At 45.2% G+C, this 26,367-nt stretch overlaps 2 protein-coding genes across 14 annotated transcripts in view; one reads left to right on the top strand and one right to left on the bottom strand.

Annotated features, from left to right (window-relative positions):
* LOC309338990 (zinc finger protein 318-like) overlaps positions 1-3,610 on the bottom strand; it is a 23,399-nt gene extending 19,789 nt beyond the window's left edge. For 3 of the 4 annotated variants that reach the window (XR_014155128.1, XM_081856574.1, XM_081856573.1), the window contains exon 1: positions 3,168-3,610. Coding sequence is in view for 3 of the 4 variants with exons in the window: in XM_081856574.1 (XP_081712700.1) it covers positions 3,168-3,377 (210 nt within the window). In the remaining variant the exon portion in view is untranslated. Of the gene's footprint in view, positions 1-2,431; positions 2,450-3,167 lie in introns of those variants that run through there. The other variant, XM_081856575.1, reaches the window with a different exon arrangement.
* The window catches only part of ABCC10 (ATP binding cassette subfamily C member 10), a 26,149-nt gene continuing 3,025 nt past the window's right edge, over positions 3,244-26,367 (top strand). The window contains exons 1-20 of one of the 10 annotated variants that reach the window (XM_081856582.1): positions 3,244-3,366; positions 7,742-7,949; positions 8,863-10,243; positions 10,916-11,143; positions 12,783-12,939; positions 13,609-13,748; positions 13,927-14,006; positions 14,538-14,709; positions 15,664-15,762; positions 16,254-16,443; positions 17,294-17,371; positions 18,137-18,328; positions 18,705-18,837; positions 19,501-19,684; positions 20,938-21,281; positions 21,432-21,601; positions 22,892-23,052; positions 23,822-24,075; positions 24,243-24,388; positions 25,344-25,441. In XM_081856582.1, the coding sequence (XP_081712708.1) occupies positions 7,777-7,949; positions 8,863-10,243; positions 10,916-11,143; positions 12,783-12,939; positions 13,609-13,748; positions 13,927-14,006; positions 14,538-14,709; positions 15,664-15,762; positions 16,254-16,443; positions 17,294-17,371; positions 18,137-18,328; positions 18,705-18,837; positions 19,501-19,684; positions 20,938-21,281; positions 21,432-21,601; positions 22,892-23,052; positions 23,822-24,075; positions 24,243-24,388; positions 25,344-25,441 (4,380 nt within the window). In that variant the 5' untranslated portion in view covers positions 3,244-3,366; positions 7,742-7,776. Of the gene's footprint in view, positions 3,367-3,680; positions 3,757-4,314; positions 4,422-5,346; positions 5,505-6,455; positions 6,750-7,741; positions 7,950-8,862; positions 10,244-10,915; positions 11,144-12,782; positions 12,940-13,608; positions 13,749-13,926; positions 14,007-14,537; positions 14,710-15,663; positions 15,763-16,253; positions 16,444-17,293; positions 17,372-18,136; positions 18,329-18,704; positions 18,838-19,500; positions 19,685-20,937; positions 21,282-21,431; positions 21,602-22,891; positions 24,076-24,242; positions 24,389-25,343; positions 25,442-26,367 lie in introns of those variants that run through there. The other 9 variants (XM_081856581.1, XM_081856578.1, XM_081856583.1 and 6 more) reach the window with 9 other exon arrangements.

Here is a 26,367-nt window from a genome sequence, read left to right on the forward strand (position 1 = left end):
ACCTCCAGCTGCAAATTTCTCAGGATCTGACCAGAACTCCGGAACGGATCCCATGCACAACCGGAGGTACCACTGTAATTCACTAAATCCAATCCCAATCAATTTAAGGCACTGAAAAAGTCTGATTCAAAATTATCCAAAAAACTCATGTTTTGCCACAGTACATGAGTACTGGTGAATTCATGTTTATAAATATGCAATTTTATATGGGTAGTTTTATAAACTCCACCCATGTATCACTTATGCCATGAGCAGAAATAAAACCGTAATTGCAGTTTGGGGCTCCTTTATCTAACCTGGAAGTGACTTATGCCCCTCTCAAGTAGGCTACTGTTCACTTCTAAGTTGGGTTTCAACTCCCCAGCTATCACAAGTTTTCAACCTTTCCTTTTCAGAACACTGGGCAGCAAGTCAGCAGTCTGGATTTTCAGGAAAATCTTTTATACAGTACTATTAATTTCCAGGACTCTTGCCTGAGTATTGTACTTTATACATGGCCTGAGTCAATTTCACTATTTTTTAATGCCACTGAATATTTGGGGAATGCTCCTGTTCACTTGGTTGGGCTGATCTCAAGCAGCTCTGCTCATTCTAAGCCAGAAGATCAAAAAGGACCAGTAGCAGGTTCTTACTCATACTCTAGGAGCTTTAATGAAAGGTCCCCACAATTCTGTTCAGTTTTCTTGATCTACATATTACATCAGTGCTGTGCCCCCAGCACTATTTTCCTTAGAGCACAGGTAGCTAACCCCTGGCCTGAAGCCTCCCAAACCATTTCCCTGGCCCTCTAAAGAACCTACCAATTTTGGGAGCAAATAAGAGAGACATAACATTGGGGTGGGTGAAGTAAACAAAAAAACCACACACAGTCTAGTGCCCTGATAGCAATCCAATCAGTCCCTGCCCAGCCATCAGTCTGATAACTTGATGAACAGGGAGGTAGGTCCCTGCTGGGCTGGGGAATGTGAGGGCCAACTTGGGGAACAGCTAAGGGCCAAGGGCCTGTGCCCTGTGTGCACATGTGAGTGTGGGCATGGAAGCTTGGGGGGGCTACATCCACCACTGGCATGAGGTCCCTGGAGTTCTGGTTAAATGTGTATGTGGCCCATGGTTTTTTTTTTTAAAAAGCGCTACCCTACCATTAAATGCTTTTTATCTATAATGATGGGAAAGGATTTGGCCCCACACTGCTTACAGCAGTTTTTCCTCAAACCTGAGTCCCCAGCTGTTGTTGGACTACAACTCCCATCACCTTAAGTTAGCAGGACCAGTGGTCAGGAATGATGGGAGTCATAGTTCAACAACAGCTGGGGATCCAAGTTTGAAAAACACTGGAGACTGCCACCTCTAATTTCCAAGAAATTGCGTGCTAGGCTTAAAAAAAAAATCACTCTTGATATCTGTCCACATAACTGATTTATTTCCCTCAGTAAGGGCATAAGTATTTTCTAGTACTGCTTTAAGAGATGGGGTATTAAAAGTTTTTATTATATAAACTTAATTTGTCTAACAGCAATCCTAAACACAGTTATCAGAAATCAAATCCAATTGAATATAAAGAGACTTATTTTTGAGTCAATATGCTTAGGATTGTGTTATATTCCGCTATCCCCAACAAGCATAGGAAAATTATAAATCAAAAGAAATATCCTAAAACTCTTCTAAGGTTACAACTGCAAAGCAGCAGAGCAGAAATTAAAAGATGATGAATTGTGAGGTAAGCCAAAGGCTAATAGACATAAGTATTTAAAATTTATTTGGGTTTCATACCTATAAACAATCAGAACATTAAAAATCAATTATGAAATATTTATACTTCCTAAATAATCTATTTAATTTCAATATCCCCATCTAAGAAACTGTTCCTCAGATGCTTAGCTGAAATGATTTTCAAACTAGCAGAATTTCTGAAAATCAAAGGCCAAAAGAGAAGTGAAGTACTTTGGGAACCAAAACAATTACAATTGCAACCAGTGTCATTATGTGCGTATTTACTCAGAATGACTCCACTATGTGTAGTGGGACTTATTTCCTAGTTAGGTAATTTATGTTGCAGCCTCGTATATGGACAACTGCTTAACTACTTTTCATTCCTGTATAAATATTGCTCCTTTTATTTTATTTTTGTTTATCGTACCTATTCCCATATACACCTGTGAAAATGGACACAATTATTATTTTCCAAAGGACAGGTTACTTTAGCCATTTGATGTATGACTAGCCTGTTTATTAACACTACTGATTTCTCCCGAAATATATTTCAAGTACCTATACTATTGTTTAGTTTCAAACTTAGCATGGTCCTACCTTCCTATTCAATCCACAAAGAACTAAGCTCCCATAACCCACAAGCATTCTCTGCTTTTCTAAGAAAGAATAATGACCAAAGAACCTGAAAATAAATTCCCAAAAACATGTTGGGCAACCCTACCATTAGGAAATGAAGAGTGCGCCTTAGGCAACTGCTTTTAAGGGTAATGGAAGGGCAGCGAATTTGTAGTAGTCTGTTATTGTTATTATCTTCCTACTGCCAGCAAGGGGGGTGGAAGAGGTTTTTCTGGATTTTCTGTCTCATGTTCCAAAATCACTGAACCAGCCTTATGAACCATAAACGGAGGGCAGGTGTACCACTTGCTCCTCTACCTTAGGCAACCTCTTAGGGCAGCTCTAAACTTACTGAGACGTCTTACTAAATTAAATCACTCCCAAGTAAGTGTGCATAGGCTTGCGTCCTCCGTGACTTTTTTGTGGGGGGGGGGGGAAGCCCGCCAACTTTGGCTGAACAACTATGCCTTTGTGTTAGTCCTCCCCTAACCAAAACTGTGCTTGCAGGTACAACTGTTGGGGGGATGCAAGAGGTTGCTAAGGCCCTGGCCCAGCGATGTGAGAGGTCTTTGTGCACTTCGGGAGCGCGAAAGGAAGGGTCGCCTTTCCTGAAACCTGCAGGAAAGGTGACGACTGGAAGAGACCAAAGGGATATATCCTCCGTTTGTCACCACTTCGGTGTGTGGCTCAGGCGAGCAAGCGAGCCGTTGCCATGGCCGTGAGGAGGGGGGATAAAGGGGAGGGCGGACTAATATTCCCAAGGCCCGGTCCTTAGGTCGCTATGCCGGGCAAGCCTGCTCTGAGCCGGCTCGGCTCCGGCTCCCCACGGACGGAGACCGTACCCGACTACTGCGGCGCGGGGACGGCGAGCGGCGAGAAGAGCGGCTGCTGGACGGCGAACGGTACCGGCGGCCTCGCGGGGAAGGCGAGCGTGAGCGGCGCGGGCTCCGGCCCCGCGTCGAACCGGAGGCACCGGAGCGGGAACTGCGCGAGCCCGAGCTACTGCTCTCTTTGGACCGGCTGGAGGAAGACACGCTACTGGTACGGTACATGGCGCTGCCGGCGGTGGTAGTAGTGGCGGCGGCGGCGGCGGCTCAAGGAGCCCCGGAGGCCGCCCGCCCTCACTCCTCGCCGAGGCCGCTCCTCCTTGCTCCTCCTGCTGACCATCCTCCCTCAGCACGCTCCATTCGTGCATGCGCGCGCGCCCCGGACGCAAACGCAAGAGCCTGAGGTTACAAAAAGCTTCCTCGGGCTGCCCCGACAAAATGGCGGATAGGGAAATAGCGGTCACGTGCCGCGTACGAGGCCGAGGGAAGAGGCGGGGTTGGGGGGGGGGAGATGCGTCGCGAGACCATCAGCGAGCCCTGCGAATGGCGCACGGACGGACGAAATGGCGGGGGGCGGGCCCTGAGTCACGTGATAGGGAGGAAGGTAAGCGCAACGGGAGGCGCTCCCCAGTGTAAACTGCAGTGTTATTAGGCTGCCCGCCTTATTAGGTCCAATCTCCGCCTCCCATGTGTGCGCTAAATCTCCCCCTGCCAACGTCCTCTGAGCTTAATATGTCTGCTGGAAAAAGTTTAGTAAACTAAGGAGGTTTACCTGTTAGCAACGTGCGGAGGGGAAGCGTCACCTGTTGAATGCATGCCTGTGACGCGCTTCATTCAGGATATGAATTTAGATGCATGGATTCAATTCTAGTGAATGATTTCTGATCAGTTTTTAACTGTTGTTCATGGTGATGCTGTTCTCGTTGCTGATTTTAGTTTTGTGTTTTCTTGAATTGTTTTAATATCGTATGCAAGCTGCTTTGGGGACCATTCACGGGCAGCATAGATGTTTTTGAGTAAATAAACAAAATACTTCTGAATAAACATTCTTAAGAATACCATTGGTCACAGAGAAAGTTTGATCATAAAATTTATCCTTATCTTCAGTAATATCGCGAAAACAAGATAAGGTAGAACAAAGTCGAATGTGAAGGGAGTTACCATAATTCAAAGGCTAAGGAAGTCATTGGTAAATGACGAATCTCTAGTAGTGTTTAACCACCTGTTTGGAGGTTACTATATATCATTAAAATGCAGTGAAGATTTTAGGTAAGTGTCAATTACTTTTTGTGTTGAATTTTCAGTTGAGAGGTCTTCTGGCCTTTTTATCAGGAATTAGAAGACAGTGAGGAATGACAGGCAAGTTTCACCAGCCAACTGATTTGTTGTCTACTTTGCTGCATCACCTTTAGCCTCTGGGATGGCAGGCAGATAATACCCACCAACTAAGCAAATTTGGCCCATGGGCTGCCAGAGCTGTAGCATTTTGCATGCAATCCTGGGAATCTTGAGGTAGAGCTGGGAAGGTGTTCTGTCTGAAATTCTGGAAAGTCATTGCCTGTCAGTGTTGATAGTACATACTAAGTTAACTGGACCAATGGTCTGAATCAGTATCAGGCAGCTTCCTTTGTCCCTGTCTCTGAACCCTACTTGACATTTTGCCTTTGGGGATTTTTGAAACAGAAGCCAAGTCAGTTATTATAAAAGAGATCCATATGGATCATCATAGTACTTACAAAGGACCCCCTCAAAACCACCATCAAATCATAGACTACCTCACACATATGTTCTGTGATTTGGTGGCTTTGTTGTCAATAGATGTAAAAATCATGAGGATTCTTGCCTTGGATCAATATATTTTTTTGTAGTGCTGCCGAACACTAGAGCTGTGATTTATGTTCTGCTCTATTTCAATAATTTTGTGTACACTCTAACTCTCATGATCCACTGCCCTGGAGGGGTGGGTGGGATGGTTGGTGGACTCCCTCTGCCCAGCCCAGAAGGTTGTAAAGTCAAACTATGGGAAAGGATCTCAACATTACATAACCAGCAACGCGATTAATTCACCCGCTGCCAGCTTCTGCTCGCCCTGCCAACATGCCGAGACACCCTCCCACCCTCTAGAGGACGCTAGAGGGAAAGTAAGTTGGTTGCAGCAGGGGAACGAAATGCCCATAGACGAAAAAAAGGTATAGAGCAACATACCTGTGGCTTCCTGTTTTTGGAGGGGGCGGGGCTTTCATTTTACAATGAAAACAGCCTCCTCATTCAGGGAAGCGCAGGTCAAACTGGGCTGGGGTTTGATGGGGGCGATGTAAGTGACCACTCAACTGACATTTGCTTTAACGCGAGGTATGTTTTGAATGGGTTGTCTTTTTCTGTTCTGCATTCTGTTTTCCATACAATTGTGTGGAGCATTGCAGCTGACATAGAACAGCGGCGCGGGCGAGTTCACATGAAATACCTGTAACGTGTATTGTGATGTCGTTGCTCTCCTATCTCTCTGCTAGGCATCCCTGACGTTGCATTTTGCCAACAGGTGATAAGTTCTCAAAGCTGTCTATGAAATACTTCCCGAGTCCGAGGATAACAAACGTTGCATCCAACGTTAGTTACACTCAAACTAGACCCGCTGAAATGAGCAGGCACATTAATTTCAGTGGGTTTCCTGAAATTACAGCCTTGGATACAGCCTTGGTCTACATAACAGGGTTGCTGTAAGCCACACTCTGCCCGTTTCACCTCTTGCAACAATGAGACAATAAGGTACTGTATTGCAAAACTGCTGTAGATCACTCTCGGCCACTCGACCTTGCACTAGGAGGATTTAACAGCAGGCAACCCGCAGTACGAGCACAATAAATCTCAGCCTCCCCGCTCCTGCTTAAATTTTAAAACCAGCCTAACACAATACGCACACGTGTTGGTGTCGTTGCAGATCCCACTTGGGTTATTCCTTGCTTTCGCTTCTACTTTAGTTTGCTCAGTTGGCGAGGGGAGAGACGGGAAAGCACAGCTGTGATACAATCCCGGATTCCCCTATTGTTTCCTATTTAGCAGCTCTCACTTTCACGTTTCCGAAGTATGAAAAGGCAAATCAAAACACAGTGGCAAAAATAACCAGGAAGCTCAGCGTTGTATTTATTTATTTATTTGCTCATATGGAAGGAGCCGGCTTTGGAGTTCCGGTTCTGCCGCTGAGTCAAGGTACTGCCTGGGAAAGAAAGGGCTTCGGTGGGTTGAACTATCCCGTCTCTGGGTAGGTCGACCGAAGCCTCCGTGAGGCTGGGGACCGACTGGAGGAGAGCGCCGGAGAGGAGGCTGAGCGGAGCCACTCGGCTTCTCCCACCCGCTCACTGTGCTTCGTAGAGTAGGCTTCCGCCTCTCCTATGTGCACCCACAGCTCCCTGGAGGCTCTTTTGCACTGCTCCGTTGCTCCTACGGAGGAAAAGGCATTTGCAACGTGCAACGGAAATTTTATGGTCACGTTTCAGAACACACGGTAACGATAAACTCCAAGCCTTCATGTCATTATCCATCTGTCCATGCTAAGTCGTTGTGCGAAGGCGAAAGCCTTCCCCCACACCGGGCTTTACCGTGAGTTTGAGGCCGAGGCCATGATTTCTAGGCATCGTTCACACGAGGTTGCCCTCAATCGGAGGCGCCCTGCCTCCTTTTAAGGATTTCCCCCATCCTTAAAAAAATCTGAAAAGAAACTCAGCTGCCCAAGCAATTCTGTTCTTGCCTGGCTGCCCTTCATTTTAAGGTAGCACCAGAAAGATCTGTGCGATCTGAGGAAAGCCTGGGAGGAGGCGAGGGGTAGGAAATCCGTAGTTTGTGTTTGTTTGCAGAGTGGAAAGGGAAAAGAGGACCTTCCTTCTGCTTTCTCACTCCCAGCCATTCACTGAAAACTGGAGAACCCACATAATAATAATGGGGGTGGATAGGCAGCATGGCTTTGACTTTGATAGAGGATGGAGGTTAGTGCTTGTATGAAGAAGCAGCACTTTGGAAGCCTTAGGTCTTAAAGGAGAAAATTCTACTTGGCTGTTTGGTTTGTAAAACAATTGATTGCATTTAGGATCCTGCCCTTGTATGGACCTGCCCTGAAAAGATCTAAAAGTGTTGGCAAATCACCACCACCTCATTTCAGTACTCATTGACAGTTTCAATGAAACCTGCAGTAATGGAGAAGATTCTGTGAAAATGCATTTCTCTCAAAGGACTGACTACAGCCACCACTCCTGCATCCTGGGATGGGGGGATTTTTATGCAGGTTAGACCTGGATACCTCTTTACCATCACCCGTCATGTTGGAAACTTTAGCAGGTGGTCTCCCTCTCAAAAGTGCCAACGTACAAGATTTTGTATTTTATGAGATTAATTATGAATTTTATTACTTTTTCCGACAGCTGGAAAAATGGTAGGTGGAATTAATGTGTGTATCTCATTTTGCAGTGCTTGTATAAAGAAGAGAAGGAAATATAGTGGTAAAAGGGTTTTATTCTTCATTGCAAGAATGTTCAGGTTGTGGCATAAATTACTTCTTCTTTATGCTTCATTCATTGTTTCCCTGTCTTTTCCTTTAGAAACTCTTGACCGTTGTACTTGTTGCTGACAGAGGATGGAGGAGATCCTAGCCAATCTGTGTGGGACCAGTCCCGTAAATCCACTCCCTGTCTGGGTCCACAGCAATGTCGGGCACTGTTTTAACCAGCTGATTTTGAACACTATACCTCACATAGTCCTTGCTGTAATAAGTGCCTGCTACATAGGAACACCAAGGTATAGTGACAGGTGTGAGCAACATCTGGCTTATTCATACAAATATGTATATTGTGTGCCTAAGCTCAGTGGGGTTTTTTGGGGGGGTAAGGTAAGGTAAAGGTACCCCTGCCCGTACGAGCCAGTCGTGTCCGACTCTGGGGTTGTGTGCCCATCTCACTTAAGAGGCCGGGGGCCAACGCTGTCCGAAGACACTTCCGGGTCACGTGGCCAGCATGACGAAGCTGCTCTGGCGAGCCGGCACCAGCACAGCACACGGAAACGCAGTTTACCTTCCCGCTAGAAAGCGGTACCTATTTATCTACTTGCACTTAAGAGTGCTTTCGAACTGCTAGGTGGGCAGGAGCTGGGACCCCAGACGGGAGCTCACCCCGCCGCGGGGATTCGAACCGCTGACCATGTGATCAGCAAGCCCTAGGTGCTGAGGATTTACCCACAGTGCCACCCGCGTCCATTTTTTTGGGGGGGGGGACTGTTAAAATTAAAGTGATGGGACATTCCTGAGCCATGATATATATAGTGAAATTATCACCCTCCTTGGCACCCTCTTTATGTAGTCAGAAACTTACTTGGTTTTCTGACTAACGAGGCAATTAAAGTAACAACCAGAGAGTTAGTCCCACTGAAACATACATAAGATAGACCATACAGAGTCATTTAATTGTTGTCACAGGAATAATTGTAAATGTGTATGTTCAGAGGGTTGAATCTTTTTTTCTTCTAATGAAAAAATAATTGCGAATAGTGTGTCGGACAGCACAATTATTTTGCCTGAATCAGTGTAGCAATTCTTGTGTACTGAATGATGCTTGAGAGGCCAGGCAACGAGGCGTGCAGACTTCCAAGAATGATGAACAAATAGTGAGAGGGCATCAGAAAAATGGATAAGATCATTTCCTAACACTTGCTCCTCTGTCTTTACTAGGTCTTTAGGTTCTCGGACTGTGTACAGAACTGGGTGGAAATGCAGAATTGCTGCGTCCTTTATCTTTGCTGGTTTGTCCATCCTTGACATAATTCCAGCAGCCATTTGGCGACAGAAATTGGACCCCTTGTACCTGGAAGTATTAGCAAGTGGCACAGGCACATTGGCATGGCTTACTCACAGCCTGGCACTACTTGCTCTCTACAAGTCTCCATACAGCTTCAATCGTGGCCCTACCATCCTGCTAATCCTTGCCTTATTTCCAATCCCATCACTTATTATAACCTTGGTGTGGCGCTGCCAGACTGAGATGGGTGGTCAGCAGCTTCAACCTGACATCGTTTTTCAACTGTCTATCCTCTGCCTGCAGTTAGCTTCTCTGCTTCTCTATGTAGTTGGGTATATCATTCCTACAACCAGCAGGCTAGACTATTGCTCTCTCAATGATTCCTGGCAGCAAGAGCCCCTGGTCACAGACTCAGGGATCCCCGCACCTTCTTGGCAGGGAGTGGCAGAGGATGGAGAGAGCTGGCTCTCGTGTTTCTCTTATGCTTGGATGAACCCTCTGATGAAGCGTGGCTACCTGTGGATGCTGAATCGGCCACAGGATGTCTTTCAGCTCCCTCGACAGCTCCAGGCCAATGCAGTCTGTGAACACTTCTACTCCTGCTGGCGGAAAAAAGCAGCTCTCAGCCAAGAGGATAAAGAGACTACATCTTCAACGGACAGATCATTTGCCAAAAGTAACGTGAGAACTGACGAATTCTCATCTCCAGCACATCCTTGTGATACCCAAAAGCCTGTACATCTCCTATCAGTGTTGCATGCTGCCTTTGGGCTACGCTATTACTCTCTGGGCCTGCTCAAACTGGCTGGCAGCCTTTTGGCATTCTCTGGGCCCCTGCTTCTGAACCTGCTGGTCAGTTTCATGGAGTCACGCCAAGAACCTCTCAGCAATGGCATCATGTATGCACTGGGACTCTTTGTTGGTACCTTACTGGGTGCCCTATTGCGTAACCAGTTCAGTTACCAGATAAACAAGATGATGCTTATGGTGCGCACTGCAGTTATCTCTGCCATCTACCAGAAAGCCCTCCGGGTGAGTGGCAGCAGTCTGGCTGGCTTCACCACTGGAGAGATTGTCAACTTCATGAGCACCGACACTGACCGCTTGATCAATTTCTGCCTCAGTTTCCACGAGCTGTGGAGTCTTCCCTTCCAATTTGCCATCACCCTCTACCTCTTGTACCAGCAAGTAGGCATAGCATTCCTGGGAGGCCTGGCTCTGGCTCTGCTTCTTGTGCCCATCAATAAAGTGGTTGCCAATCGCATCATGGAAAACAACAAGGAAATGCTGAAGCACAAAGATGACCGTGTCAAGGTGGGACGGGGATATGTGGTATTTGAAGGCTTGCCATACTGCTTGCCTCTTGATCTTGTGATTTAGGCTTAAAGCTGTTGACTTATTTAGGTATTCATGTTAAAAATGTTGAGTAGCAGAAATAATAGCTGGATGTTGCAAGCAGTATCAGTTAACCAGCAAACACACACACAATTCCAAGAGACGATATGTCACCAAGTTCCAGAAACTGACCTACCATGAAATGAGAGCCTTGAAGGCCACCTAGTCCTCCTTGATGCAGGAAATCCAGAGCAAGCACATTTCCACTGCACATTGTAATGGGCAGTGGTATGTCCAGGTCTGAGGCAGAGATCTTACTGAGCTCTGGTGTCAGAGGTCCTTTAACAAGATACAAGGAGTTGAAGCTGTGACCTCTTGCATGTGCTCTAGCCCTCCTCAGGGGATGTTTCCCTTTGTATACTGTTTCACTGAAGAAATTTGGGTTTCTGGCTACAGTACTTTAAATGGATCATCCCAGAATTTGTGTTGCACTTTGTTTCCCCGATACATCACCAAGCAAGGAGAGAACATGACTTTGATTCTGTGCTGTGTCTCATATACCTATCTTAGGCCCTAGCTGAAATAGAAGGCATTGTGCTTGTGACAAAGAGATGCCACTGATTGTTGTGTTGCATCTCCCTTTACCTGCAGCTGATGACGGAGTTCTTGTGTGGCATGCGAGTGATCAAGTTCTACACCTGGGAGCAGCATTTCGCCAGTAGAGTGTATTCTTGCAGAGCCAAGGAGTTGAAGAGCCTTCGAGCAATCAAATACCTGGATGCTGTGTGTGTCTACCTCTGGGCAGCATTGCCTGTGGTTGTCTCCATTGTCATCTTCATCACTTATGTTCTACTTGGACACCAGCTCTCTGCTACCAAGGTAAGAGCTGTGCCCATTCCTTGATGATCCCTCTACCTGGGATACACAGCTGACTCCTTATGTTATTCCAGCTTCATTGGCTACCCATTCATTTCCAGGTTCAATTCAAAGTACTGGTCATTTACCTTTAAAGTGTTACACTGCTTGGGGCCAGGATACTTAAACAACAGTCATCCTATATGATCTTGTCCACCCAATGACATCAACTGGGAAGGTCCTTTTGTATGTCCTGCCACTGTCAGAGAAGAAGTTGGTTGGGATGCACAAAAGGGCATCTTCCATTGCGATACCCCAGGAGATTTGTATCTCTTTCCTAACAATTAGCTCGTTGAAGGCAACTTTGTTCCATCATGCTTTCTGTATTTTCCCCTCCACTGCTATTTGTTTGTTTTAAGTTATTTTGGTTTTATTGTTCATTTATTGGGTTTCTTTTTGTTTTTTAGTGATGAATGTTCACTGTCATGGGATAGAAAGGTTGTTTCTTTTATATAAATAAATGAACAGATGAATAAACTGTCATGGTGTATGCAAAGGCTTCAGAAGGTATCACTGCTCAGGCAAACTTCCAGCAATTTTAAACATTGCTCTTATTGAAGAGCAATAAAAAGGGGGAAATAAAATTGCTTTTAGTCTCAGAAGTAAGGACCTCCTACCTGAGTGATAGCTTTCCCTGGAATGTGAGAAGTGGCTTCACAAGTGAGACAGACTCTATACAGAGCATTGCCTAGACAAAACAAGTTTCATTGTCTTTCAAGCTTTACTCTTTTATTACAAATAAAGGTAAAGGTAAAGGTACCCCTGCCCGTACGGGCCAGTCATGTCCGACTCTGGGGTTGCGCGCCCATCTCACTTAAGAGGCCGGGAGCCAGCGCTGTCCGGAGACACTTCCGGGTCACGTGGCCAGCGTGACGAAGCTGCTCTGGAGAGCCAGCACCAGCGCAGCACACGGAAACACCGTTTTCCTTCCCGCTATAAAGCGGTACCTATTTATCTACTTGCACTTAGGGGTGCTTTCGAACTGCTAGGTGGGCAGGAGCTGGGACTGAAAGATGGGAGCTCACCCCGCCGCGGGGATTCGAACCGCCGACCATACAATCGGCAAGTCCTAGGCACTGAGGTTTTACCCACAGCGCCACCCGCGTCCCTGATTACAAATATCTGTATATAAAAGCAGAATCGGTTAGAAGACAAGATGAATAAAGAAGCAATTGTCCACTATTATAAAAAATATAAAAATCCTCTTTAGTAAAGTCATAATACGAAAGCAGACAATATTAAAGTATTAAATACTAAACCAACAGAGTCATGGTTTCTTCCTTCCCATCTCAGACTCTCTACCCTCCTCTTAGTCTTTTGTAGCCTTGGCTCCTATCACAGTTCAGGAATTAAAGCTTGCTCAGCAAGGTTAAATCTGAGCTGATGTTTCTCAGACATAGACTCCAAGATAATGCTCCCTAATGGAAGTCCACTTCAAACACACCCTTGAATATTTGAGCACACATAACACTGTTCACAACTAATAAAATGGCTTTTCTCTGGCTCTCTTTGGATACTTCAGTTCTTTTCTTAAATGGCTAGATACATGGTGGGCAACCCTCTGAGCTTTTTCATCCCATGAAATCTTCTCTCTCCCCCATAGGTTTTTACAGCTTTGGCACTTGTTGGGATGCTCATTCTACCTCTCAATAATTTCCCCTGGGTGCTGAATGGGATTTTAGAAGCCAAAGTATCTCTGGATCGAGTCCAGCACTTCCTTGAGCTCACAGACCAGGATCTGGATGCTTACTATAGCAGAGGTATGGTGACTGGGGAAACTGGAGGACAGGTGGTGTTGTGAAAAGTGCAAGGTGGATGCTTGTTCCTTTGGGTATTCTGCTTGGCTACAGACTCAACCACAAAATTTGGTGTTCAACTGTATCCTGATAGCAGTGCTCTTTTTCCGGATGCCAGTTTCCTCTCATTTGCTAATCCAGAGTTCCCATCTTGTTGCTTCCACCAGGGAGCTCCAGTGGTAACACTCTAGGTTTCTCTCAACGCCCAAGGTTGTGAAACCCATGGGCAGGTGAAGGAATAAGCAAGTTTTATTGAAAGATGGGTACCTTCTTTATTTTGGATCATCTGCATAGCCCTCTTAAGGAGGCAGCTGATGATCCAAGAGAGTTTCCTGCAAAAGTTCATAATTCCCAAATGTATGGGTGGAAGTCACCACAGCACTGAGTGTGGTGTGCATGTGAGAAACTAGGTCCACTCACACAGCAGGACTCCCCCCCCCCCTCCTCCAATTGCATACCTGCTAAACCTGTTCTGGATTTCTCCCCAACTCTCCAGAGCAGATTTAGGGGCCGCACGGGGGGGGGGGGAGGGGGAAGTACCATTGTGTGAGTAGATCTCATTCCACGCATGTAACAACGTTGTTAAATCCTGTCCTATTTACCTATAGCTGTGCTGCTGCTTTTCCATTGCAGACGGCCCCTCTGACCCATCTTCTGTCCTGGAAATGCGCCACACCAACTTTTCATGGTCACCAGCAAGCAAAGAAAATGCTGAATCCCATATGCCCAGAGGAAGTTTGCAGCTCTTTATTCAAGATCTGGTGGTGGCAAAGGTGAGCAACAAGGAGCAACAGTCCAGGCCGCTGGGTCAGCCGTGTGATATGGGAGTCTTTGTACTTCCATTCTGCAGAGAGAACAAGAATGTGTCCTGAATGAATGAATGTTTGTGAAGTGCTACAGCAAGGTTGCAGAACAAACTCCGAAACAGCTGGTGCCTCTTTCCCTCTGCAGGGCACACTGGTGGGAGTCGTTGGGAAAGTTGGGTGTGGAAAAAGCTCTTTGTTGGCAGCCATCACTGGAGAACTCAGTAGGTAAATAATTGATACTGCTTTGCTTCTTGTGTCTTAAGAACCCATGATTTCACCTGCAAGACTTAAGGCTTAATTTGAATCTGGTCTCACCAGAGTGTAGCCACAAAACCTGTTTCACTGCCAGGGCATACAAGGTAATAATAATCTGATTATTTGCAGTGATTTTATTTAGTATTGATGTGTTCATTATACTTATATCCTCCTCCTACATATGGGATTATCAGAGGCCTCCCAAACAAGTCCCACAATTTCTAAGCTTCAGCAATACTTGCAATATCAGGTTCTCCAACACTATTCACTGGGCCCATTCAAAGTGTTTCCTCCTCACTATTAGGTAACCACAAGCCTAATCATGACAAGGATTAGAAAACTCCTAAGCACACAGAGGTCCAGCATCAAACTTCATAGAAATTAATGACGGGAAAGGCCTGTTTTCCATACCCACTCTCATGGCAACTTTAAATTTCTCCTCTTTTTTCTTTTCTTTTTTCTTTTGTCTGTTTCTCCTGCCCATCTCTGGGATGCATACAGTCGAGGTGAGCAAGTTTACGTCTGGGATCTAGAAAAAGGATTTGGCTTGGCCACGCAAGAGCCCTGGATCCAGTTTACCAGCATCCGTGAAAACATCCTCTTTGGGAAGGAATATGATGCCAGGTTTTACCAGGAAGTCATTGAGGCCTGTGCTCTCTCTGATGACTTGAATGTGAGTGTCCTATGAGAAAAAAATAGGTTGGCTCCCTAGGGACCATTGGTGCTCTATGTGCATTCAACAATCGGATGTATGGCTGCCCTTGGGAATTCCCAGTGCACAATGCAAGAGCTTTTAATAGGCTGGATATGGAACCGTGTAGTCTCAAAATGAATATATTCAGAAGAAGACCACCTAAAGCTTACAATGCGAGTGTTAGTAATGTGGACTTCCAGAGCTGTTTCCTAGCTTCTTATTTCAATGGTAAACAGAACCGAGTCAAATTGACAACATTACCAAGAGCCCTCCTTTTTGAATTTTGTGTTGCATTTTCTTAATACGGTTTTTTGTACACAGTTGTCCCTATGTAGAAAAAGTTAGCCATGCTTACTTTCCACTAAAATTGGTGAAAGCCCCATTTAAAATGATTAACCTAGCCCATTGTTTCAAATGACTTAAGTGCAACTGACTTCCCTAGAATTATGGTCAAAGTACTGTTATTAATTATATGTTTCTTTTGGGAGTCATCGATATTGAGGGGTAAGCTTCTGTTTTTGGTGTATTCTTATATTCACTCTGCCTTTGGACTGAAAAGAACTGGAATAGCATTTTTCTACTTCAGGTTTGTCATATTTTCTTGTCAACAATTGCCACTTCGTGCTCACACTAATGATATACTGTAACCATGTCCCAAGCACAGTGTATGAGGAAGGTTCTGCTTTCCTTCCTTTCAATGGATTCAGATCAACATTAACAGAACCAACAGGTGGTCTGATTTTGGCAGTGGCTGCCAACTGCCATTTAATCTCCTTGGTTTCTGTGCAGACATTTTGGCACCTGGTTGCTTGTCCAGAAGGACTTTGCAGTAGAGCTGTGAACCAAAGTCAGGGGTCCTGGATGTTGCTATAGCTCAGCGCATCTGTTTAACACTTCTTAAAATTACTTATCATCTCTCTGTTTAACTTTTAGATTTTGCCAGCAGGCGATCAGACAGAGGTGGGCGAGAATGGAGTTACACTCAGCGGGGGACAGAAAGCTCGAGTTGCGCTTGCAAGAGCTGTTTACCAGGTAGATAAAGGGCTGGGTAAGCAGCCTCAGATGCTTCCCCATCGTTCTACCCGGACACTGAGGTCCACCGCAGAGGGCCTTCTAGCGGTTCCCTCACTGTGAGAAGCCAAGTTACAGGGAACCAGACAGAGGGCCTTCTCGGAAGTGGCGCCCTCCCTGTGGAACGCCCTCCCACCAGATGTCAAAGAGAACAACAACTACCAGACTGACATCTGAAGGCAGCCGTGTTTAGGGAAGCTTTTAATGTTTGATGTATTGTGGTATTTTAATATTTTGTTGGAAGCCGCCCAGAGTAGCTGGGGAAACCCAGCCAGATGGGCGAGGTATAAATAATAAATTATTATTATTATTATTATTATTATTATTATTATTATTATTATTATTATTGTCAAACAAATGAAGCTCATTTTCAGATGTTTTTCTTCTTTTTTTACCATCCTTAGAATTTCAAAGTCAGAAAGCCTTAATATTTATATTGCTGTTTTCCTTAGGATAAAGACTTGTACCTTCTCGATGACCCACTGGCAGCTGTTGATGCAGATGTAGCCAAACACCTTATGCAGAAGTGCATTCTGGGAATTCTCAAACGTAAGACCAGGATTCTTTGCACCCACAGAACAGAGTTTTTGGAAAAGGCTGACATCGTATTGCTAATGGACAACGGCAGAATACTCAAGACAGGTATAGCCTGGTGTTTTCTACTACTTTTGTTTCTCTATGCCTAGGTTCTGAGCTGCCCTCCTCAGAGTGGGAATTCGGAGGGTGAGTCACACGGTGCAGTTTCTTTGGGGCTTTTTTTGCACTTTTTAATACATTTTAATTATTGATTCAATTGTTTTGTTTCATTTATTGTTGTTTTATGATTTTTTAAAAGTGGTTTTGTTAATTTGGTATCTTGTAAGCTACCCTGAAGGTTTATTGGACCATAAATACGCTAAATCAAATAATAAAATAGAAACTTCCACAATGTGGGTAAACTGAATTTGCAAGGAATATGTTGTGTTACTAAAATATCCAAAATAGGGGAAAGTGCAACAACAATGCAGGTGAGCAGATGAGATTTTAGGGAGAAGGGAATTGTTAAGGTGTGCAAATGAGGTTTCCAAATAGATTACAGAGCTAGAGTGAGCAGAAATCTTTCTAGGCATGCTGCTCTATGTGGAGAGACAGAACTCCACTCACAGGATGTTCCTACATGCAGAAAAAGAGGGAAGGCCATTTTTGCCAATTTCCCCCTTCAGTGCTCCTGAGGATCTGCTGTGGACAATTGGTAGACCCTCCAGAATAGAGTGGAAGGTGGTGCTGGGGATTGCAGAAAGAAAGGCCAACTGGTGAAACTCCCCCAAAACACACACACCTTTAGCCAACAGGAGACCATGATTGATTAGAGAATATTCCATGCAGGACCTCTTTTTTATGCAGAAAGGCAACTCAGGACCAAAGAGAGGAGCCTCAGGCAGATGATATCGCACTGTAACAGATACAGAGTTAAGTTTCTGCCCAATGCAACCCTATCGGTATTTTTTTCTAGGAACTCCAAATGAGATCCTGCCACTAGTGCAAGCTGCCCCTCAGCTTAGGGAGATGGACAAGACAAAGAAGGATAAAAGTAAGTTCTGGGTGTTTTCAGGGGGATTTTAGTATGCTTCTGCCGGATACATGGTAACTGAACAAAAACATTTATGAATCTTTTTGTTTGTGACCTTTTAGACCTTACATCAGGACTAGTTGGCCAGGTTGAGGAGTGAACTAGTTTGGAAATCTAAGGCAAAGAAGGAACATTACTTACTCCCCAGTTGAGCATGTAGGCCTCCTTGTTTCATTTTGAGTGAAGAGTTATAAGCTTCTGGTTTTATTTAATGCATGGTTATTCTTCATTATCTTGTGAATTGTCCTGGAATCCTAATCTGATGTAAGGTGGTCTATAAATGAATCAAATCAAGTTAAAATAATTGCCTAAACCTACTACAGACAGTAAAATAGACACCAGAGGCCAGAGATTCTTAGTATAAGGACCCCCCCCCCACACTGCATTTTAGGCTTAGCATGAGGTTTCTTCAGAAGCTTTATTTTGCTTGTATGTAAGGGCAGGGGGGAACAGACGCAGTAGGAGATCTCATCCTCTGCTTTAAGCAAATTTGGGAATGACATATGTCTGCCCTGAAAAGGAAAAGAGCATAGCTCCCAGTTATAAACAGCCAGGTCTACAGACCAAAGTAGGATGCAGCTGATGGAAGTGTGGGTTTGCCAGGTATTTTAATTTAACTGAAAATATATCACAAAATGGGAAGTCTTTAAACTCAAGGGTACCTGGTTGCCCAACAAGGAACCCTTCCTGCATGCCATGACCTGTAGTTGTTTTCTGCCTCCTAAGTACCCACTGAATATAGCCAAGAAGAAGAGGTGCAGCCTGAGGAAGACGAGCCAAATGAAGCAAATTGTCTCCTCAAGCGAGAGGAAGAGAAGAAAGAAGGGGCTGTGGCTTTCCAGGTCTACCAAGCATATTGGCTGGCTGTGGGCAGCTGCCTGGCATTGTCCATCCTTCTCTCACTGCTGCTGATGCAAGGTAAGGATTTCACTTTCTTCCTCCTCTGGTCTTGGTTTCTTGCTGTCTCCCATAAATTCTGCATCCTCTTCAGACGGAGTCCCCCCCCCCATGTGCTGTTCTGTGGGGTTCTCCCAACCAATTTCAGGGACCAAGGGGTGGAGAAGGAGGGGAGAAGCCCCATTGTGCAAGCCAAAGCCCTTCCACAGGGCTTGCTTTCACAGGACTCATGAGGTGAATCGCACCCTAACAGTTTGGACAGTTAAAATGAACAGATAAATTCACCTTGTGGCTACTTTTACAACTCAAAACTCACATGAAAGGCCTCTTAACTAGCTGCTAACTTTTGAATTGGTAAAGTTAAATCTCACTCATTGATACTTGTGCATTCTTACAGCTTCTAGGAATGTCTCTGATTGGTGGTTGTCACACTGGATTTCCAGCCTACCCCGTCCAGAAAACGCCTCTGTCAGCAACCTGCCAGCTTTGCCTTCCTCACAGTTGCTGCTCTTCTCCCATGGGGGACTCGTGTATGTTGGTATAAGCTACGAACTGAGTCTGAGGACTAAGTGTGTCAGTGAATATGCAGAAACATGTGGGCTTTGTTTTGGCAGCCCCTTTGTGAAGGTTTGCCTTGGCATGAGTGGAAAACCGAACACTACTGATAGAGCCACCAAAACTTATAGAAACAAAAGAGAAGCTTGGCAGAAAGATCTAAAAAAAACCTGCCAGATGGGTTGCTGAGAGGAAATGGGCACCTGGGTGCAGGGAAGGACTGGGGAACTTCTGGCCCATGCCCAGGTTCCCCTGGCAAGCTTATCAAGCATGGAGGTGGGGTGATAATCCCACCCAGGCTGGCACAACTTTTTTTTCTGTTTCAAGGGTTTGGCCATGATGGGAGGACTACCACGCAAGTCGGCTGGCTGGCTGCTTCAGCCCCCCCCCCCGATCTGCTACTGCCTGCTATTTTCCCCATACTCACTGGGGTGTTGTCAGGGAGACACTGGGTTGCCTCTTTGCCTCAGATGCCGCACCAGGCCTGAGCATAATGGGAGGGACCAGCGTGGAGCCTTCTTATGAATACCCCTTCCCCTCACTTTGAGAGCGGTCCTATTGACTTTGCCCAAGACCTGGGAAAGGAGCTGGACATCAGGTGAGCTGCCATTCCTGACTGATCTTGTCTGTCTCCTCAGCTCTCCAGTCTTTGCCTCCATTCCTTCCAATGGCACTTTGGACGTGAACTTTTACCTGACTGTGTACGGCTGCATTGCTGGGGCCAATTCTGTCTTCACGATGCTGAGAGCCTTCCTCTTTGCCTATGGCACCATTCACGCTGCAATTGTCATTCACGACAGGCTGCTTAAAAGAGTGATGAAGGTAAAGTCTGTCAGACAGAACAGCTCTGGGTCCTGGAAGCTCTGCTTGGGGACAGGGACAGGCAGGAGAAGAAGGGGAGCTGCTCTTAAAGCCCACCTCCCTACTTTGCTCTTCTTTGGGGTTCATATGTCCAGACCCCGTTTAATTTCAGTTGACTGTTGTAGAAGGTATTAATCCTTTGCTGAAGTGCTGACTACGAACCCCAGAGGTCCCTTAAGAGAAATGGCTGGAGAAAATAATCATCACTATGGCTTGGAAACACAATATTTCCTCGTTGTTTAGAACGGGTTGTACAGTTCTTATATTTGTCTTAAAAATAATCACCCAAACCAAGGTTAGGATAAGATAGTCACTTGTTTAGGATACTCCTCTTCCCCACAGCAAGTCTCATGGCTGGATCGTGAAGGTGAATTTGTACTGGGATGAGACGTCTTTGTTAAGAACTTGTACAGGAGGAGGGAAAAGAAAAGAGATGGCATATTATCCTGTTGGGCAAGCTCAAACTAGCATTATTCCCTGTTCCTCCTCCACAGTGTATGCAGCAAGAAAATCTGATTAGCCTCCTTCCCTCTTGGGCTTTGGTTTGAGGGCACTCTACTTACATGGGTGCAGGTCCTTGCAATGGCCCATCAAAATGCTTATGACAAGGTTTGTCCCAGAGATAGAAAAAAAATTAGGCTTAAAGGCTTTATATTTCATCAAACAAACTGGTTCTAATCCTTTAAAACATACCCTTTGTTTTGTCTAGTGATTCAAAATTGTTTCATGTCATAAGTTTTTATATCATGGGATATAATTTGGCTGCTCCTGGTTCACTGGAACAGCATTCCTTGTTGAGATATGCCCACTATCTGTAATTTCCTGAAACAACTGATGACATTTTTTTTCCTACAAGCTTTTCCAACTGGAAAAAATAGGTCTCTAGCGCTATTTTTTTTTTTTTAATTTTAAAAAACCTACCTTTTTGGGGGGGGGGGTTATGCCATGTCTGTAAATTTGCTTGAGATGTATGTAATTATTATTATTATTATTATTATTATTATTATTATTATTATTAATACTCACATTTAGGAGAAGCATGTATTGTATGATAAGTGTTTTGTCTTGAGTACAAGAATTAAGCAGCTGATGTGTGCCATAATCTCTAAATTACTTAGCCTCTGGACACAGCTTCTTTTTTGGACACAGATGAATCTATAAAAGTGTGAAACAGCACACAATGGTTCGCTACAATCTCTTTCTTTCATTGCCAGGCCACAGTGACTTTCTTTGACACCACGCCAACAGGCCGCATCCTTAATCGCTTCTCCTCGGATCTGTACTGTGTGGATGACAGCCTGCCATTCATTCTCAACATCTTCCTGGCCAACATATTTGGGCTGCTGGGCATGCTTGTGATGATCACCTATGGCCTGCCTTGGATCGGCCTTGTTCTGCTGCCCCTGGCTGCCATCTACTACTCAATTCAGCGCTATTATCGGCGCACCTCCCGTGAACTCAAACGCCTCTACAGTCTCACCCTGTCCCCCATCTACACTCACTTCTCAGAGACCCTGACAGGCCTCAGCACAATCCGAGCAACCAGGGCCACAAGCAGGTGAGTTTTGCTCTTCAGGCAGGGAAGGGCTAAATATGCACAGAAAGGGCTGACTTGGGGAACTGGTCCTGTGACCGCTGAGAAAAAGAGGTACTGAGAACTGCAATAGATCTCTTCCTGATATTAACCTCTGGGTTGTATCCAGTCTAGGTTTGAGACAGAGAACCAACTTCGACTTGAACTGAATCAGCGCTGCCGTTTTGCCAGTAACACAGCAATGCAGTGGTTGGACATTCGGCTGCAGATGATTGGAGTTGCTGTAGTCACTGCTATTGCAGGAATCGCCATCATCCAGCACCAGAAAAAAATGGGAAACCCTGGTGAGCCACCTGATTATGACCTCTGAAGGAGGCATCTTCATCTGTGGTCATCTTTTACCATTGACATCTCAGAATGCTTCTTCTTTCCACCACTCTCTGACATGGATCCTGGATTTCTGCTCTTGGGAGGGCTAGAAAGCAACTAAAGAGTAGTTTGATCCACCCAGGACCTACCTTTATACCAGCATGTACTACGGGACTCATTTGTCATTTTTTATACTGTATTTTCATTTTTTATTGATTTTCCAAATTATTACAAATCAAACCAAGTTAATTTAATACAATTTCTTAAAATCAGGTTTCCCACTCCTGTTTCAATCATATGTCCAAGATTTCCCCCATAGCTGCTTCATTTCTTATTTAGTCTCCAGCTGAAATCCTTCACTTGCCATTTAACCATTCTTCCAGCTGCCTGCTTTTTCACCTTCACCTCAATTTCATCTTGTAGATATACCATCCATTTCATCCCTTCCAGACCTGGAGTGTTGAAAGAGTTTAGTTCTTTCTCTCATTGTTCAGTTCTTTGCAGTGTTTATCTGAGTGGTACAAGGTCATGTTCTCTTCCATTCTGCTGTTATCAAGCTGACATGCGAACCACAGCCATTAATATCTTACAGAATAAACTTTCCAGACATCTGCCATTAAATTCCCCTCTGGAGTTCTTTCTCGGCACACAATACACAGCAGAATCTTTTCTAAGATTCAGCCTCTCTTCAGCAACTATCCAGCTGCAGGTCATTTTTCTTTCCCCCCACTGCATACACTCTATTTTCATATCTCTCTCTCCCATCTTTCTCTTTTAAAAAAGAAAGAAGGGGGTGGGGATACTGTAGCCTGCCTAAGTTTACAACCCAGCCCACTTGAAAGCCAATGATCCAGCTGAACTCTCCTATAGTCTGACAGGGTTCTCTGTTCCCAAATGTGTTAGGCCATGAAAGGCAGACAGAAGCACACTGAAGGAAGGAGAAGCAATGCTCACCTTGCCCAGTGTACGTATGGGATAATTAGATAGATCCAGATAGCTGAAGCAAGTGAGCTGGTGCAGACATCAAGGGGCAGAGAAAAGAATTGAAAGCCAGTCTTACATACCCTAAAAATAATTTAGGACACCAGTTAGATTTTGAATGTGCAAGAAAAATCCACCCCATCAATTCTTTTCCAAGGGACACCCTCTTAACATGCTGACCTCTCTCTTTCTCCTCTACTTACCCATATTGGAACTGGGCCACTGTTGTTTTCTTTGCTTCAGAGTTGTTGTGCTTTTTGACAACACCCTTTTTGTCCCCACAGGTCTTGTGGGCCTGGCCCTTTCCTATGCCCTTTCGGTCACAAACTTGTTATCTGGACTCATCAACAGCTTCACCCAGACAGAGACCATGATGGTGAGTGTGGAGCGTACTGAGGAATATGCAACAGAGATTCCCATGGAGCCTCAAGAGGAGCTGCTCCAGGTAAGGGTTCCTTGCTGGGTCTCCTGTGAATGATTGGAGGTGCTCTTGCAGAACATCTGATTCCACACAGTCCATATGCACAGGCTCTTTGGTCTGCATTAGTTCTCCATCCGTTGAGCATTCTTCAGAGGAGGAGGTAGGCATCCTGGAGTGGGTAATTACTGTCAACAAACTTCCCGCCCCTTTTGGTGAGAGAGTTCCCCTCCCATATTTATCCTGCTTCACCAGAAAAGCAAGGGTTTGGGGAGCTATGTGGCCTTCAAGGAATTTCCCTCTTCACTCCTCATTCAGCTTGTCAGCAGGGATTAAGGTAGAGGAGGAGGAGATATTTTTAAAAGACCAGCAAAAAAAGACCAGAAGGGGACAGACCTTCAGCTAATCTGATGCAATGGCAGCTTGTTTTATTGATTTGGATTGGTAAACCTCCCCTAGTTTCTCTGTGGCCAATGGTATGCACAGTAGAGTCCTATTCATGGAATGAATCCTCTTCCACCATCACTGAAGTCAACAGCAAGCACAAAAGCTCATCAGACAAGGGTACAGGGAAGCTCGGTCATCTTTCATCTCACTTCTAGACCTGGACCCCCATAGATTCAAAATGACAGCCACTGTCACCTTTGCAACTGAGACAACAGTAAGCATTGTCACATTGGGGCCCTTGGATCTTCTCTGCTCCCACTGCTGATCATGGTGATGGCAAATCAAAAAGGACTTAGGATAAGGAAGTATTGCTGCTGCATTATTGCTTACACTTTTCTCTTCTTTCAAGGTTTCACCTGATTGGCCAAGTCAGGGTCACATAGAGTTCCAGCAAGTAGTGCTGGCCTATCGGCCTGACCTACCCAATGCCTTAGATGGGGTGACTTTCACAATCTACTCTGGGGAGAAAGTGGGGATAGTTGGGCGGACTGGATCCGGCAAGTCCACCCTCTTTCTGGCCCTTTTCCGTATGGTGGAGCTGAAAGCTGGCCGGATCCTCCTGGACAACATTGACAGCCATTCTGTAGGCTTGAAAGCACTGAGGTAGGTCAAGGAGTAAGCCACAATGGCAGCAGTGTCGCTGTTGCAGCAGCTTGAAAAGTCAATTTAATGCGATGCGGAGGGGCTGTCTCAGAATGTCAGGTTCCCATTGGCCCTGTTCGCCTCTAAGCTGTGCAGTCCAGTGAGCCTTCCTCTGTCCTTCCTCTTAGGTCTAAGTTGGCCATAATCCCCCAGGATCCCTTTTTGTTCAGTGGGACAATCCGTGAGAACTTGGACCCTCGGGGGCAACACACAGATGGCGACTTGCTGCAAGTCCTAGAGCAATGCCATCTGCAGGCAGTGATTACAGAGATGGGTGAGTACATTGTTTGGAGAACAGAAATGAACTGCTTGTTATGTTTGTTGGGAGGGAGATATAATTATTATTTATTTATTTATTTATTTATTTATTTATTTATACCCCGCCCATCTGGCTGGGCTTCCCCAGCCACTCTGGGCAGCTTCCAACAAAATATTAAAATACAGTAATGCATAAAACATTAAAAGCTTCCCTAAACAAGGCTGCCTTCAGATGTATTCTAAAAGTCTGGTAGTTGTTGTTCTCTTTGACATCTGGTGGGAGGGTGTTCCACAGGGCCGGTGCCACTACCGAGAAGGCCCTCTGCCTGGTTCCCTGTAACTTGGCTTCTCGCAGTGAGGGAACCGCCAGAAGGCCCTCGGTGCTGTACCTCAGGGTCCGGGTAGAACGATGGGGGAAATATTAAGAACCTAGAAAAGAATCTGCCAAAACCTATTGGTCTTCAATACTGGTCAGAGTAGTAAGCTGAAGGAAAATTCACTAAACAACTATGGGGTGGACGTTGCTGGGAACCAGCGGAAGCTGTTGTGATTTTTTAAAAAATAAATAAAAATGGCCTCAGTAAAACTCTTAAAAGCAGTTTCCCTCATCTTTGGTCACCAGATGTCGTTAGACTACAACTCCCATCATTTGGGCCAGCGCGGCCAATGGCCAGGGGCGAAAGGGGTTATAAGGCAACTAAGTTGGTCCCCAGGTGTTGTTGGACTACAACTCCCATCATCCCTGAGCTCTGGCCTTGCTAGCGAGGGGTGATGAGAGTTGTAGTTCAACAACATCTGGGGACCCACAGGTTGAGAAAGGCTGGCACAGAGGGTTTGTGATCTTTGTTTCTTGTTCCAATCTCAGCCCTTCTTGCCTACATTCAGGCCTTTCTCATTCATCTGAACTAGCGTTAAGTAGAGGCAAAGTTTTGAAACTTACATTAACTCCTCCACTCTCTTGCTCCATGCAGGTGGGTTGGATTGTGAGCTGGGGGAGAGAGGAAAGAGTCTCTCCGTAGGACAGAGGCAGCTGGTTTGTTTAGCAAGGGCTCTCTTGACCCAGGCCAAGGTGAGTGATGTCTTCTCAAAGTGGGTTCCACAAAGATGCCTGATATTTTTTGTTTGTTTGGGACAACTGTGGGGAAGGATCATACTGGAAGACTTGGAAGGTGTGAGGAGGATGTATTAGCTCAATAACAAAAAAGGGGGAAAGCTGGATAAAAAAATGGAGCATTCTCCCTGTGAGGAAAGGTGACAATGTTCGGGTCTTCTGAACTGAGAAAAAAAGTGACCAAGGGGGAACACTATGGAGGACCATAAAAGTATGTACAGTGGTACCTTGGTTCCCAAACGGCTTAGTTGTCAAACAAATCGGCTCCCAAACGCCGCAAACCCGGAAGTAAGTGTTCAGGTTTGCAAACGTTTTCCGACGCAGCTTCCACTTGAGTGCAGGAAGCTCCTGCAGCCAATCAGAAGCCACGCCTTGCTTTTCGAACTGTTTCGGGAGTTGAACAGACTCCCGGAAAGTATTAAGTTCGAGAACCAAGGTACCACTGTATGGTTTGGGGAAGTGGATAGAGAGAAAGGTTAGGCTTTTTCTTAAAACTCTAGAACTCAGAGTCACCTATTGAGATAGACAGACAAAAGCCCATATTTCTCCACACTTATACCTGTACAGAATTAGTTTATGGAATTTGCTACCACAATATGTGGTGGTGGCCTCCAGGATAGTTGGCTACAAAACTCATTCCCCAAATGTTTATTGAAGCAGTGAGAGGGTGCTCACACTGTGCTGAAAAAAGCAATTTTATTCAGTTTAGACAAATCAATGTAGGACAGGACAGTTAGTGGCTAACAATTTATTAACTAAATCGCACCTCCTGGTTCAGAGGCAGTGTTTTATTTCTTTATTTAAAAGCATTTCTAAATTGCTTAATATTTTTAGAAGCTAAAGAAGCACTGTCATACTTCTAGGAGTACAAAGGTACAAACCCA

Source organism: Podarcis erhardii, assembly GCF_964252035.2.
Source record: "Podarcis erhardii genome assembly, chromosome: 3".
Taxonomy (NCBI): domain Eukaryota; kingdom Metazoa; phylum Chordata; class Lepidosauria; order Squamata; family Lacertidae; genus Podarcis; species Podarcis erhardii.